Source organism: Adiantum capillus-veneris, chromosome 1 (assembly GCF_014529385.1).
Source record: "Adiantum capillus-veneris isolate H3 chromosome 1, ASM1452938v2, whole genome shotgun sequence".
Lineage (NCBI taxonomy): Eukaryota > Viridiplantae > Streptophyta > Polypodiopsida > Polypodiales > Pteridaceae > Adiantum > Adiantum capillus-veneris.
The window spans coordinates 185,376,154-185,390,989 of record NC_140931.1 but is presented as its reverse complement, the minus strand read 5'-3'; the positions used below and the strand labels follow the sequence as shown (position 1 = coordinate 185,390,989).

Sequence of the window (14,836 nt, the reverse complement as noted above, 5' to 3'; positions counted from 1 at the left end):
AGGCTACATAATTGTAACCACGCTCCAAAACCTGAGTCGACGGACCCACTGCCATGGGCCCCCAAGCTAGGTGTGGCCAAATACCCAGCATATGCCCATGCTCTGTGCAAAGTAGGAGGCTCAATATCAGCTGCCACAGTCGCTCCTCCAAGTAAGAAGGCCTACTCTGGCCCCCGCAAGTGCGTAACAACTAGAACGCCCGGTCAAGAACCGAGTCTCTGGGTGCCACAGGCCACCTGCTACAAAAACGCGGGCATGAAGTGTGGCCAGGAGTTCCTTCCACTTCTCGGCACCTGGGAGGAGCCTGCAGACCTTGAACTTCCCTAGCGGGGGTCTATTCTGTGAAGTTGGATCAAAGATTGCCAGCGCACCATGAGAGGTGGGTAGTGTGATGGCCGACTAAGAAACTTTGACGCATGCAGACTGTCCCTCCCTAGAAAGATCCTGTTTGAGCTCCAATGTAGAAGCTTCCTCCGAATGCTCAGGAGGAGGGGGGCAATCTGGTGCTCTAGAGTCGAGCAAAGCCCAACCTGGCAACCCAAGTGCAGCATTGCTATCCAAGGGGAAATCCATCTAAAACCATCCCCAAGTGACCAGTCTGGGGAGGGTGGCCTATCCTCCTATGAAACCATTTCCATGGCATATAGTTAGAAACTCAGAGGAAGCCAGGCAAGTTCGTTATGAGTGCATCTTACACTCCTACACTAACCTTTTGGGAGCAGATGTTTACGTTATGGATGACAAGATCAAGGTGGTAAGATGGAAGAAGGAGACCATGCTTTCCGTCTGCCATTGGAGGTGGTATAAGACAAAGGTGATGACTTGGTTAGTACTTGCCGCTTATACGAAGTCATGGACTCTAGGGAAAGATTGTCCCTCTGGAATTTCCCTACCCAAAGTGAGTCTCTGTCACAAACTGAGAGAAGCCACTGAAGACCCGGCCTAAACGCTAGCAGAAGCACAAGAAGAAGAAGTATTCGCCAACTTACATGTTCTATCCGAGTGGCCCATTATTAAAATGGGTTAGGATTTTTAATCCTAACCCTCAACAACTTATGGAACTGGTCGAGGGGCCTAAACCCTGCAAAATAAAGCACACACACACACACACTCAAGGGTTTGCATAAAAACTGATGACGTGGCAGGCTGTACGAACAACCCCATGTTTTGCATTCATAGCTGATGACATGGCAGCACTATACGCATAGCCCCCAGGGCGAGTGTTTTTGGACCAGATGCTTTTAGACTTCATGCTTTTCATGTAAACTGCTTTTGGATGGCCGAGGGCATTTAAATACGTGGTGTCGGCTCGCACTCTTGCATTCTACCACATGGAGAAGCAAAGCAGAGCCACAGAGTTGTACCCTGTTGCACGAGGAAGTGTATGTATCGCACCCTCGTGATTTTGTTCCAAAAGGCAAGAAAAAAGGTACGCTGGCTTAAGAAGGCTTAGTATCATTTAAAGCAAGCTCCACGCGCTTGGTATGAAAAGATTCATGATTTTATAGTGAACGTAGTATCCTTGACAACATCTTGACTTTTTGAGAGGTCGCAGCCTTGGCTCATATGCGAGATTAGGAGCGCATGATTTTGCTTCTTGACTGTGAGAAACCTTATGATTGGGTTGATTGGAGCTTTGTTGAGGGTACAATGCGAGGGATGGATTTTGATGAGGCCTAAGATCAATTGCTGCTTTATACTCTAGTCCATAGCCAGGTTTTGCTACAAAGGGCTCCGGGGCTGAGATTTGCACTGACGAAATTAATCAGACAGGGCTGTCCACTTGCCCCCTTTGTTTCTTTTATTTGTAGAGGGCTTTGAGCAGAATTTCATGGCTCAAGATATTGGACTATGAGGTTTTCAGATGCCTAAGCGTGAGGAGGAGTTGGATGTAGAGTTTGTTGATGACACTGCATTGCATTTGGATGGCTAGGAGGCCAATTTGAGGAGAGCACATTAGGCTCTGGACACTTTGCATAACTTCAGGTGTGCTCATCGATTGCAGCAAGATAGGTTCATTTTGGATTGGGGTTTCTGCCAAGTCGAAGACATTCTCCTCCTCTAAGATAGACTTTAAGGGATCTTTAGATGTGCCACTCAAGTAGCAAGAGATCCGCTAAACTACCTTCCAAAGTGAAGACTTTGGGCTATGCATAAATTTGCTCACTTGTGAGACTCCACATTAAACATCTGGCGTTGTAATGCATACATAAATGAGGCAACCTGTTGATACAAAGTGAATGCCCCCTCTGTCTGCCATATCTCCAGTCCAAGAAAGTATTGAAGCAAGCCAAAATCTGTCATCTCGAACTCCTTTGCAAAGGTCTCCATAGTACTACGTATATTGGTCATGACTACCTCTGAGGACAAGATCGTCCACATAGAGGATAACAAGAGTCGCCAATCCTCCCTCTCTGAAAACATATGAATCTAAGCCTCCAGAAGAAGGATGAAAGGAATGCCATAGGAAGAAAGGGTCAATCTTCTAGTACCATGCTCGAGAGGCTTGCTTTAGGCCATAAAGAGCCTTCCACAACCTGTAAACTATGTCACTCAATCCTAGAATTAAGAATCCTGGAAGTTGCTCCACATACACCCCCTCGTCTTAGCGGCCATTAAGAAAGGCTGACATGACATCCATCTGAAACGGAGGCCATCGAAATGGGCTGCTAGAGTAAAAACTGTTAGAATAGTCGCCATCCTTGCGGTCGGTGCAAAGGTCTCGTCATAGTCTTCATCTGGTCTCTACGAACAGCCCTAGGCAACGAGCCGCGCCTTGTGCTTATCCAATGACCCATCTAATTTGTACTTCGGCTTGTAAACCCACTTGACAGTTGACACAAATGACCTTCTGCTTTGATGGTAACAGAACCAACTTCCATGTCTTATTCCTCTCAATAGAATCAAGCTCTGCCAGCACAGACTTCTTCCACTTCGGTCGTAGAAGGGCCTCCTCAACTGTAAGAGACTCTTTGTCCTTAAGGCGCCATTGAGGACATCAAAGCATAGTCCATTTGTAATAAAGTCCCATCTATCTCAACATTCTAAAGTCGTCGAGACCGTCATGTAGTACCTACCTCTGCCAATCTGGTGGAAAACCTAAGTAGCTGCATCTCACAAAGTCTCCAATATCCACTTCGGTAACTTGTCGGTTTTGGCCTCAGAAGAGGGAGCTACTGGTACAACCTCCTCAAAATCAGCACCATGGTGAGATCCACTATCAACTGCCCATGTGCAGCCAAGTGCTAATACATGTTGAAACCCATAAACCAGGACCCATTCTCCAAGTATCTCAAGAAACAACCAAGGAATCAAGACATCCTCCCCTGGCAATTCCGGCGTGATAGCAACCTCAATGCATCTAGTAACTCAGACTCCGCTAAAGGCATCTCCACTCTCCTACACATCCTCACTGACTTGTCAATGTACATGAGCCCAAACCTCTTCCTAGCAAGCATCCATGAGCTCTAAAGGCTCCTCTGCAGCAAGCAACTCCTTGTAGAAAGGAGTGGCTGTCTCTTTGATGTTCCCTGGCTCCTGTGCTAGGAAGCCATCCAATCTTTAGAGCTGGCGCAGCCCCGGAAAGAGTATCGAGGTCCCGTAAGCTCAAAAAACTAGCCAGATACTCTATTCCCAACCTATTTCCATTAAGAAGCCCTCCTATGCAAAGAAATAATCCGGTTCCAACGTTATCGTAGAGATGTGGTTTGCATTGTTACCAAGCAAGCTGATACTATACTGTACCAGATTTGCATAACGGAGAACAAACAAAACCCAAAATCGATGGAGTAAAAAGGAAGTAAAGAGGAAATGGAAGAGGACCAGGAAAAAGAGACTGCACTAATGGTGAACAAAAGGCTGAGGTGGGAAATCTTTTGAGCACTTTCTCGAATTCACCAAAGTTTTCAAATCTGCAAAGTACATGGAAAATCAGGCTAAGAAGACCATGTTCAGGATCAGAGAAATCCCATAACTCTGCACTTGGAAGGGCCAAATCATCTTAGTAGCCAAGAGACAAGTCGCCATTGTAAATTTTAGTTGCATGCGAGAAATCCTCCCAATCCCACCTTAATTTTATTGCTTGTCCAAACAGGAAGAATAAGACCACACTACCAAACACTGCACGTCCATTAGACGCACACACAAATAAGAACTAAAGCAACAACCCCTCTTTTTTATCAATTGGAACACCATTTCACTAAAATTTGTACCCTTAAACCGAAAAAATCATTACAAACTCAAGTATGCTTAGAAGAGACATACATCCATAAAAATCAGGTCAAACTGTTCCTTGGTTGCCTTTTCCACAGCTTCAGCTCCATTCCTAGCGAGAACAGCTGTATGACCCCATTTCTGCAATAACTTTAACGCCACTTGCTGATTCACGATATTATCTTCAGCAACCAGAACATGCAAACTCCTCGTAGAGCTTTCAGAAACTTTTGATGTCTCATCCTAGACACAGAAAATGTGACATGTCTGTACTTAGTTTAAGTAGCACCTTCTAGCAGAATTACATAGCTGAAGAACCCAAAGCTGACCTCTTTGCGCAAATAATCATCTTGAGCACCCAATGCCTTCTGTAGCAGCCTTGCAAGTAGGGCTCGTTTTGTAGGCTTTGAGACATGATTCATCACACCAAGCTCCTTACACCTGCAAAATGGAATAGTACATCTCTCCCTCTCTCTGCCACACCCCTTTCATGCTCTATATGCCATCCACAATCTCTGAGACATCTACATCATAGTGGAAACAATACAATGCCACTGATACTTGTACATGGTTTTCTCTCATAGGCCAATTCTCTTTGGTCTCTACAAGACATTAAATCTCTCTCTCTCTCTCTCTCTCTCTCTCTCTCTCTCTCTCTCTCATAACAGGTCTCGAGTTCAACTCTCCTCGTCGGATAGATCTTTAATGTCTCTTGGGATAGTTTCCTACGACGTTAAAATTGTCTTCTTCTCGGGTGTGTGTGTGTGTGTGCGCGCGCGCTAATAAGAAGAGGAAATTGGTATAACCTTTCTATCACCCAAGTGTGGTAGATTGGTTATGCCATTTCCCTCTTGAATAACAGGTCTTAAGTTCAACTCTCCTCGTCAAATAGATCTTTAAGGTCTCTTGGGATAGTTTCCTACGACATTCTTCTTCTCGGGTGGGTGTGTGTGCATGCACGTGCACGCGCTAATAAGAAGAGGAAATTGGTATAACCTTTCTATCACCCAAGTGTGGTAGATTGGTTATACCATTTCCCTCTTGAATAACAGGTCTTGAGATCAACTCTCCTCGTAGGATAGATCTTAAGGTCTCTTGGGATAGTTTCCTACGACGTTAAAATTTGTCTTCTCCTCGGGGGGGACGGGGGGGGGGGGGGGGGGGGCGTGCGCTAATAACCTTTCTATCACCCAAATGTGGTAGATTGGTTATGCCATTTTTCTCTTGAATAAGAGGTCTTGAGTTCAACTCTCCTCGTCGAATATGTCTCTTGGGATAGTTTCCTACGACATTAAAATTTGTCTTCTTCTCGGGTGTGTGTGTGTGTGCGCGCGCGCATAAGAAGAGGAAATTGGTATAACCTTTCCATCACCCAAGTGCGGTAGATTGGTAATGCCATTTCCCTCTTGAATAATAGGTCTTGAGTTCAACTCTCCTCACATTAGGAAGAAAATGGGATCTAGGAGGGCCTCTTTATATGGTAGCTTAAGGAAGTCAAAGCTCTAGTATTAGGAAAGCAATCAAAGGAGAGCTTTTGAGTTCAAACAAGCAAAACGGCTTAGTTTATTTGAATTCAAATTTCCTCCCCAAAATGAAATTTAAAATCTAGCGTGCAAAACTATATCAAGTAACATATCTACGGAAAGAGCTCGGTATGTAGGAGTTATGGAAGGCCGGAAATCATAAAGTTGACCCCCCCCCCCCCCCCCCCCCCCCTTTTTTTTGGGGAAAAGTGCATCCTTTGACCATTTTTACACCTCTCTTACACACCCACCATTCTTGCGCACATGGCATGCACCTATTTGTCAAAATGTTAATCACCTCCATAATCTCATGGCAAATAAAGAGGCCCTCCTAGACCTTATCCTCTTCCTAATGATCAGAAAGATCTTTAAGCTCTCTTGGGATAGTTTCCTACGACATTAAAATTTGTCTTATCTCTCTCTCTCTCTCTCTCTCTCTCTCTCTCTCTATATATATATATATATATATATATATATATATAGAGAGAGAGAGAGAGAGAGGCAGTACCCACAGAGCTCATATTGGGGATCATGGCATTATACATGTCAATAGTAGGGTATGTACGCACCTCAAAGGGTTTATCTACACTAGTTCACTTCACTATTGGGGTGAAGCAGGGCTGCCCGCTCTCTCCTACTCTATTCGGTATCTATGTGGATGAGGTTTCTGACTATATTGAGAAAGATGATGATAGAGGTGCACAGATGGCAAGGACATGGATTCCACTTTTGTTATATGCTAATGATTTTGTGTTAATCTCCCACTCTTTGCAGGGGATGCAACGTCCCTTGGATGCTTTGCATAGGTTTGCCCACAATTCAAAGAGGGATAACAAAAAGCAAGAGAAGATAAAGGCGAGAAAGAGGACACCCTCTTCTCCATCTTCTTCATCCTCTTCCTCTTATGAAAGTGATGGTGCAGACAAAGAAGATCAAGGTAAGAAAAAGGCGAGAAAGAGGTCACCCTCTTCTCCATCTTCCTCAAATTCTTCATCTTCTGAAGAAAGTGATGGTGCAACCTTTGAACCATCAAAAAGAAGAGACCATAGGAAATCCTATGCCGCGTGGAAAAGGTCGTCCAAGCTCAAGAGGTTCAAAGGAGGAGGAAAGAGCATCTCTTTCCTTACCTACGATGGCACCTTTGGTGCTACGGACAAAGTCTTGGCCTTTATCGAACAATTTGATGCAGCATTTGGAGATGAGGGCTTCACGGAGTCCTCTAAGCTACGCCATGTAGCTATGCACTTTCAAAAGTCCACCACGCAATGGTGGCCTAGCCTACAGGCCAATGGTGAAGCTCCACGAATATGGAAAGCTTTAAGAGATTCCATTATGAACCAGTTTTTGGCCACCGATGACAAAGACAAAGACAAAGACTACATAGAGTATGCAACAGCTCTATCCAAATGGATGTCAAAATGGTGGACGTAGGGGAGGACTGTGAGCCCAGAATGTGGACGCATCGAGCCTTCCACATGGTCCAAAGCGTGATGCCACATATCGTGGTGAATATTGTGTGTCGTTGGCATAAATCCAGCTGGTGAACTTCATCTAGGATCATCTATAGAGTGCCTAGTCTATAACCCAAGGGAGTAAGCAGGAAGACTGGATCTGTGGGCAAGCCCTGGAAAAAGGTGTATGACCCCAGAAATTGTAACTGCCCCCCACGTCATGAACCCATCCACTCCAATCAACAAGCAACAAATTGCCATCCACACTCACTGCGCAAAAGGACAAACCTATAAACAGTGCCTCAAAGACTCAAGCTCTGAAGTACATCTCTGACAAGTCGGGTCATGACCAATGATTACCGACCAAGTACCAACGGGCAATCCTGCATGTGCTATCATCCACATGAAAAAACATATCCGACAACTGATCTGGAGCATCCAAATGCATGACCAAAACTGTCTCTAGAAGGCGGGGAGGATGCATTGATCCTGCCAAACCTCTGCTTGGCGTGGATGATGAGGAGGGCGCCGAGTCTGCATAAGAAGTCTCCTCCCATGGAAACCAGAGTACCCAAAAAAGGATAGAGAGTGAAATGAACACGTGTAGAGGATCTCCTGGCTACACGGACCGCCTACAGATGCACATCAGACCAACCCCGCGCAGAGGATCTCTTGGCTACACCGACCGCCTACAAACACACATCGGACAAACCACCGGACCATAGCTACCATCCGGTAGCACCCCTGTGCAGGGACCAGCGTCCGAGGACGTAGGCGTGCACCTGTAAGACCGAGCATCGCATACCACCCGGCCTCACCTCCTCGAGGTGACCTTGTGCACTCCTACCCTCCCGGGCTAACCACTGGCACTCGTCCTTCTATAATAATGGCTGGCCACACTGGTCGGGTTCACGCTACAACCACCCGGACACTGGACACCCATCCCGACGGCGTCTAGGCTAGATCCCCTCTCCTGTAAGCGGGACATAACATATTTCCCCCCTTAAGAACCATTGATGTCCTCATCAATAAAGTGGGGAAACTGAGCTTTTAAAGCCCTAACTGATTCCCAAGTAGCTAACCTTTCAGATTGACCCTTCCATTTAATTAAGTACTTGTCAAAGGCCTTGTAGCGCGAATGACGGGTACGATGATCTAAGACTGACCGCCTCTAGTCCTTGAGATATATACTCAGTTTGAGTATCTCGACATACATTTTTTCCGATAGGCACAACAACGTCGGCTTCGCCTAATTTTTCTTTAAGGCGGCTGACATGAAACACTAGATGTACACTAACATCCGGAGGAAGAGAGAGCTTATAGGCAGAATGGACCACAATATCTCGCTGAAAGCTTATAATGCTTTCCCGTTCGCATAGTCTTGGAATCCTTGGGTACCTTCAGATAGACCCATTGCCCTACCTCTAGAGTCCTTGGAGATCTCTTCTCCTGATTAGCATAAGTAGTGACTCGATCACGAGTTGTCCCTATACTATCCTTAGCCAATTTGAGCATTTCTTGCATATCATACAAGAAATCTCGAGCCTGGCGATCCTTGACTTTCTCTAAGCCAATAGCAGCAATCGGGATTTAGGCTCAAACCCATAAATCAGCATGAATGGGCTAAATCCACTAGCAGAACGCTTGCTACTATTATAGGCAAACTCTAATTGCGGAAGATACCTTTCCCAATCAGACACCCTATGAGAGACATAAGCCCTCAACATGTCCTCCAACGTCTGATTCATCCTCTCGATTTGTCCGACTCGGGATGACAAGGACGACATACTCAACTTCGTCATAGGGTGAGCAAACACATCTTGTCAAAATCGCCCAGTGAACTTAGTATCTCAATCACTGACGATATCCTCTGGCAGACCATACAGCTTGTAAAGCTGATCGACAAATAAAACCGCTAACTCGTGGCTTTTTACTGTCAACTTCGTTGGTATAAATTTTGCCATTTTTGTAAGTCTATCGACCACAACCTAAATGGCATCATTGCCCCGACTAGTACTTGGCAAACCAACGCTGAAGTCCATGGAAATACTCTGCCACTTGGCATCTGGGATTTCCAATGGATGTAGCAGGCCAGCTTTCTGAAGGCGCTCTGCCTTATTGACCTGACACTCAGTGCATCTCTTCACATAGCTCTCTATGTAAGATCACATCCTTGGCCAATAGAAATATCGCTTGACCAATGCCAAAGTTCTCTAGATGCCAGGGTACCAGCCCTAGGAACATCGTGCCATTCGAACAAAATCCTTTCTCGAACCTAATCGATTTCCGGCACACAAACTTTTCTATTTCTAAACAATAGTCCACCTCTAATGGAATATTGTCGCTGTCTCGTCTCTTCAGCACGACTCACTTGGGTCTCCGAACCACCCAAGCCTGTACACGAGTCATACCCCGCTTCAACCTCATTCCATATATTGCCGAAATAGTCAGATTGACATAGCCCTTGGAGAGAGAGAGAGAGAGAGAGAGAGAGAGAGAGAGAGAGAGAGAGAGAGAGAGAGAGAGAGAGAGAGAGAGAGAGAGAGAGAGAGAGAGAGAGAGAGATTTCGCCTATATGCAAGGCATTAACCTTAGGAATCTGGCTGAGTGCATCAACAACTCGATTGCTCGATCCTTTTTTGTAATGGATCTCAAAGTCAAACTTTTGCATAAGCTCAACCCATCTCGACTTCCAGCCTCTGAGATCACCCTGATCACAGACATAGCACAAAGAGTGATGGTCTGCCCATGCATAGGGTTGCTTTGAGAAGGGTGACTACCAGCCACCAACTCAATGGCATGATCTACTCCCAGTTGACTTAGCGGCAGAGTAATAAAATGTTCCTCTTGTCATTCCCGAGCTAATGACATGAACAAATTTCATGGCCCACAATAGCAGTTCCCTAAATTTTAGGGGATGCTTCCATGGCACTTCCACTAGTCATATGACCATCTATCACCAATGGGACCACATCCAAAAATGCAATGTAGCCCAGTTATCGGGTAATCTTCTCTTCAAACTTTGAGTAGAGCCTAGACATACTTTTACTGCTGTGATTCTAGTGCCAGTTGGCTAGACCAACTCATGGAGACAACCTTCCTATCTGCGGGTGAAACTCTCGGCTGTCTGCCTTTCACACTGGCCATACAGTGTCCGGCCATTTGCAACTTCAAAAAGAGGGTCCGAAAAATGAAACAAAAATCAAGGGAAAGAAACCAACAACTAAGATTAGCAGCTGCCACGTCCAGGTGATTGAAAACGCGAACGTTCAGACGAACATTTGCCGTGTAAGGGTTTAATGCCCGACTTACCACTCTAGGAAATGTAGCTCAATCAACATTTGCCGTGTAAGGGTTTAATGCCCGACTTACCACTCTAGGAAATGTAGCTCAATCAACGACTGCGCATGTTTCCGAGCGCGAAACCCATCTCCAACAATTGCAGACGCAGTTTGCTACTTTTGGGTACTCACAGAGTGGTCCTAGCCACGATTCCATACAAAACCACTAATTTCTCAGGAGAAGAGAAAGAGTACGAAACTAGCCGTAAATAATTGGCTTCACTAATGGACCACATATTTTGACCTCCATGGGGAACATGATGAATGGAGAATTCAGACGATTCCTCTTTATCTGCGAAGTAAGGTGCCTACCTCGTGGCGCGACATGACAGAGAAGCATACGACGTGAGCTGACTACTGTGTGAAATTCAAGAAGGATTTCACCAAGATGGATCCTTTGAAAGCTTACGCAAAATTGCAGAGTCTTTCGATGAAGACTGTATCCTTTGATAAATACACAACAGCTTTCAAAGAAGGGCTCACCTTCTGCAAGGTGGATTCCACGCATGTTGTGCACATGTACCAGCTCGAATTACATGAGGATTACCGTTGGGTCTTAATTAAAGACAAAGCTCTGACTCACGTTAAGGATGCAGTGGCAAAGACCAGGACGTTCCATTTAATAAATGGAGCGAATTATGAGAAGAAAAGAAGTTCAGACCACCAATCCAGCGAGGGCACTTCAATGAAGCGACCTCGATTCCAGCAAAAGTCCAAACACCGTCAAGACCTTCTCAGGAGAAGAAGAAAGGCAGGAATGTTGCCGTTGCTGATGCAATGAAGAAGGGGGCTTGCTTCAGTTTTGGCCAGACGGGCCACCAAATCAAAGACTGCCCCAAGAAGAAGACCAAGAAATCGCAGGGTTGCCCTTTGGTTCAGATTCACGAGAACTCAGGTAACTTTGATGTTATTCAAGTTGAAATCCATCACTTAGCGCATAGTTCATACACTAATTACACTTTTAGCACCAAAGTCTTTAATAAGCATGATCGTCTCAGTAAGATCAATAGTCACGACATGACCGTACTCCTTGATAATGGAAGCTCACAAAATTTTGTGGATGCAAGCTATGCCTGTTGATGCGGGACAGTGACCATGAGTATCGCATAAAGATGGCTCGTCGCGAGGATACGGATGTATGGAATCAGATGGTTCTAGATTTGTCGCTCGAGCTAGCTGATTACAAAGAGAACCTGGACTTCCACATTATGCGCTTGGACAGAGCAGATGTTATAGTAGGAATTCCATGGTTTTATGAGAAACAAGACATGTTGTATATAGACTCTCTTGTTTTTTTAAACAAGACATGTCTCATGTATCTGTCTCCCTTTGTAATCAGATTTTTGTAAATAATGGTTTTGCAATACCAATTGTTATTGCTTTGGAAATGTTTATCGATACAAAATCCACTGATGTTGACTTTTATCAATGTGTACCATTTGCTTGGTTTGATTTATAAGTGCTTGGTACTTGTGTCACTAAATTTCGTAAAATGTTTCATGTTCTTCTGTTGAACTTCGGGATTTTGATGAATCCAACCTTATTCAAGAAATCATGACTGGTTTCAAGGATGTTTTTCCTGAAGATCTACCTCCTGGCTTGCCGCCTTTGAGAAGCAATCGGGTGAGATATTTTTATACCAGCAGGTACAAAACAAGAAAACCACGCATGAGTGCCACTTGGCACATTTTTGGGCACTTTCGACTTTGAGGGAGAGAGAAGCGTTGAAATAAAACGTGGGTTGCATTTTTCAGCCGTATGGTGGATTGTTGCAAGTACCAAAGCTATTGTGTGCAAGCTTTCCCTCTCATGTACATTGTAGTACAAGATGTTCTGCACACTCTACACTGCTCTCTCTCCCCCCTACGTGCAGTAACGTGATGCCCCAGAACTCTTCATTTAACGTATGTACAGTTGTGTGGTCTTATGCTTCTGTGCCGAGGCAAGAGCCTCTTTGAGCAGGAACAGGAGTAGCTAATTGCTACTCCAAAAGCAGGCACCGGTGAGGGTGATAACCTCATCTTACAGGTGCATTTTCAACGCTGGTTATGCGCTGTTTTTGGACTGTTTTGCAGTCGTATGGATGCCAGAAGCATTGGGAACAATGCACCACTATTAGAGAACAATTCCGGGACTATTTAGGGCTGAAAAGAGGGTAAAAACCAGTAAATACAGAGAGCTGTAATTGCTGTTTTTGGGCTGAAAACAGAGGTTTATGTCTTTGGAAGCGAGTGCCACCAGGGGGATTTGTTCAGGGCAAGTTTTGGGGCTGTTATGCTACCGAAATTTTTCCAGAAAAGGTGTGATCTAGTTGGATACAAGTGAAGATCCCCAGGACTCTAGCTTTGTAACTTTACCCTCTAAAGGAATAAAGAAATACCGAAAGGGGCCTCAGTCTTTGAGGCCAACAGGTGTCGGCGTCAGCTTGGTAGCACTCTAGCTTCCAAGCCGTGTGCTTTGAAGTGTTAATTCCCGTTACAGGTTCCTTCTGCAAGGTTTCTCTGTGTGTTAAAGCTTAAAGTAAAGTTTTCCGGTGATAGCCAAAGTCTATCACCCTACGGGCCCGTTTCATGGTTCGGTCGCCAGGATAGAATCACTTTTTCCTCAAGAAGTGAGCCTTGGTTGGTTTGGTGAAGACACAGAGTACAGGAATGCGGGATTATACTATGGCCGACAAAGGGAAGGGCTTTATGGAAGAGGGTTCCTCTTCCAAGGACAGGTAGGAAATTCATACAGTTTTTGGGGTATACAAGGCATGATGCAAAACCCCATGTATGGTAGCATCGGCATGCAGCAAGGCTTTCAGAGCAACCAGGGCCACTTTGGGGTGCCACAAGGTAATTTTGGCATGGCTGGTTATTCTGGACAACAGCCAGACATGGTACCTATGACGCAAAACGTCACTGGCCAAGACGCACTGATGATCCTATCACAATGCCCATGTTGCACGCAATTCCCTATGACAATTTGGGGGCACTGGAGAAACCAAAAGTTTACAAAGAAGGTGGTGCAACTGTAAAGTTTAGCACTTTCAATGGCTTTTGAGGATAAGACAAAGGCGCTTACTTTCTTTGATACAGCTTATGTAGGAGGGAATTTTACAGAGGCCTCTAAGGTCAGGAAAGCTGCCACTTTCTTAAAAGACAATGCGCTTACATGGTGGACGATATTGTTGATGCAAGGACAGGCACCAACCACATGGGTATACTTCAAGAAAATGTTTGCATCTGCATGGCTGTCAAATGAATTTGAAGCCGATGTCATGACAGATTGGCACCAACTCACAACGGCTACTTGCAAGAGCCTACAGGAGTACAATTGGAGGTTTTGTAAAGCGTTGCTCTTAGTAACCTCCTACAGATTTGTGCCACTAACAGAGCAGATTGAGAAGTATTGTTGTGGTCTGCCTAAAGGGCTTCGGGATTAGTGTACAAAGAACACAGTGACTACCCTCACACAACTTATGGAAGTTGCCAACACTGGTCTTGCCTTGTTGAAGGGAGAGAACAGTGGGCAATGGGTTCCCAGGCAACGCAAAAGGGGGGTAGCAAAAGAAAAATTCAGCAAAGAAGCCCTTTGTCAAAACGGTTCCTGAAGCACCACAGGCGTCAGAAAAGGACAACAAGGACAAGGACCCAGACGGGGCTTTTGGAGCGCAGGCAAAGAAGCCAAAAAGGAAGCCTTTTGTGCGCAAGTCGCTTGAGGAAAAAAAGGTCTTGATGGCTGAAAATAAATGCTTTATATGCGAGTAGCCTGGTCACTTTGCTGCAGATTGTCCATGAAGGACAAGGCCAACTGGTTCGGATGATAAAGAAGATAAGAAAGGAAAGAAGCCTAAGCCAACAACAGTTTTGGTGCCAGATATGGTGGGTGACAGGCCAACACAGATACCAACAAGTTATGCATAGCTTGGGGTAAAGTCAGAGATCAAACGGCACTCATCTTCTTTGATCCAGGCGCCAAAGCAAACTTTATCTCACCAGAGTTAGCTATGAAGTTGGGCATCACATCGAAGAGATGGGGTACACAGCAGAGGCAGAGTGGCTAGGACTTGGCATGTTTTGGCCACTTAAAGTGTGTTACTCCCATCATTGGAAAGTTGCGTCAGCATATTCAGTCATATGTGGACATAGAAGAATTCTATATCATGCCATTGGAAGGGTGATATGCATTACTGGGAATTCCGTGGATGTTCCGAACACATGGCGTGCTCGATGTCTACGAGAAGACGATCACCCTTCAACATAGGGGCAAAACTCATGTTTTGGATGTAAAGCTCAAAGGGGAGTCTGTCCCTATTGTATCTGCT

General features: G+C 45.2%; 1 protein-coding gene across 2 annotated transcripts in view; it reads right to left on the bottom strand.

The window, feature by feature from the left end:
• LOC147466155 (uncharacterized) overlaps positions 1-14,836 on the bottom strand; it is a 124,105-nt gene that overhangs the window by 2,643 nt on the left and 106,626 nt on the right. The window contains exons 12-13 of one of the 2 annotated variants that reach the window (XM_086524432.1): positions 4,542-4,653; positions 4,264-4,455 (exon numbers count right to left, since the gene is read on the bottom strand). In XM_086524432.1, the coding sequence (XP_086380558.1) occupies positions 4,264-4,455; positions 4,542-4,653 (304 nt within the window). Of the gene's footprint in view, positions 1-4,263; positions 4,456-4,541; positions 4,654-14,836 lie in introns of those variants that run through there. The other variant, XM_086524437.1, reaches the window with a different exon arrangement.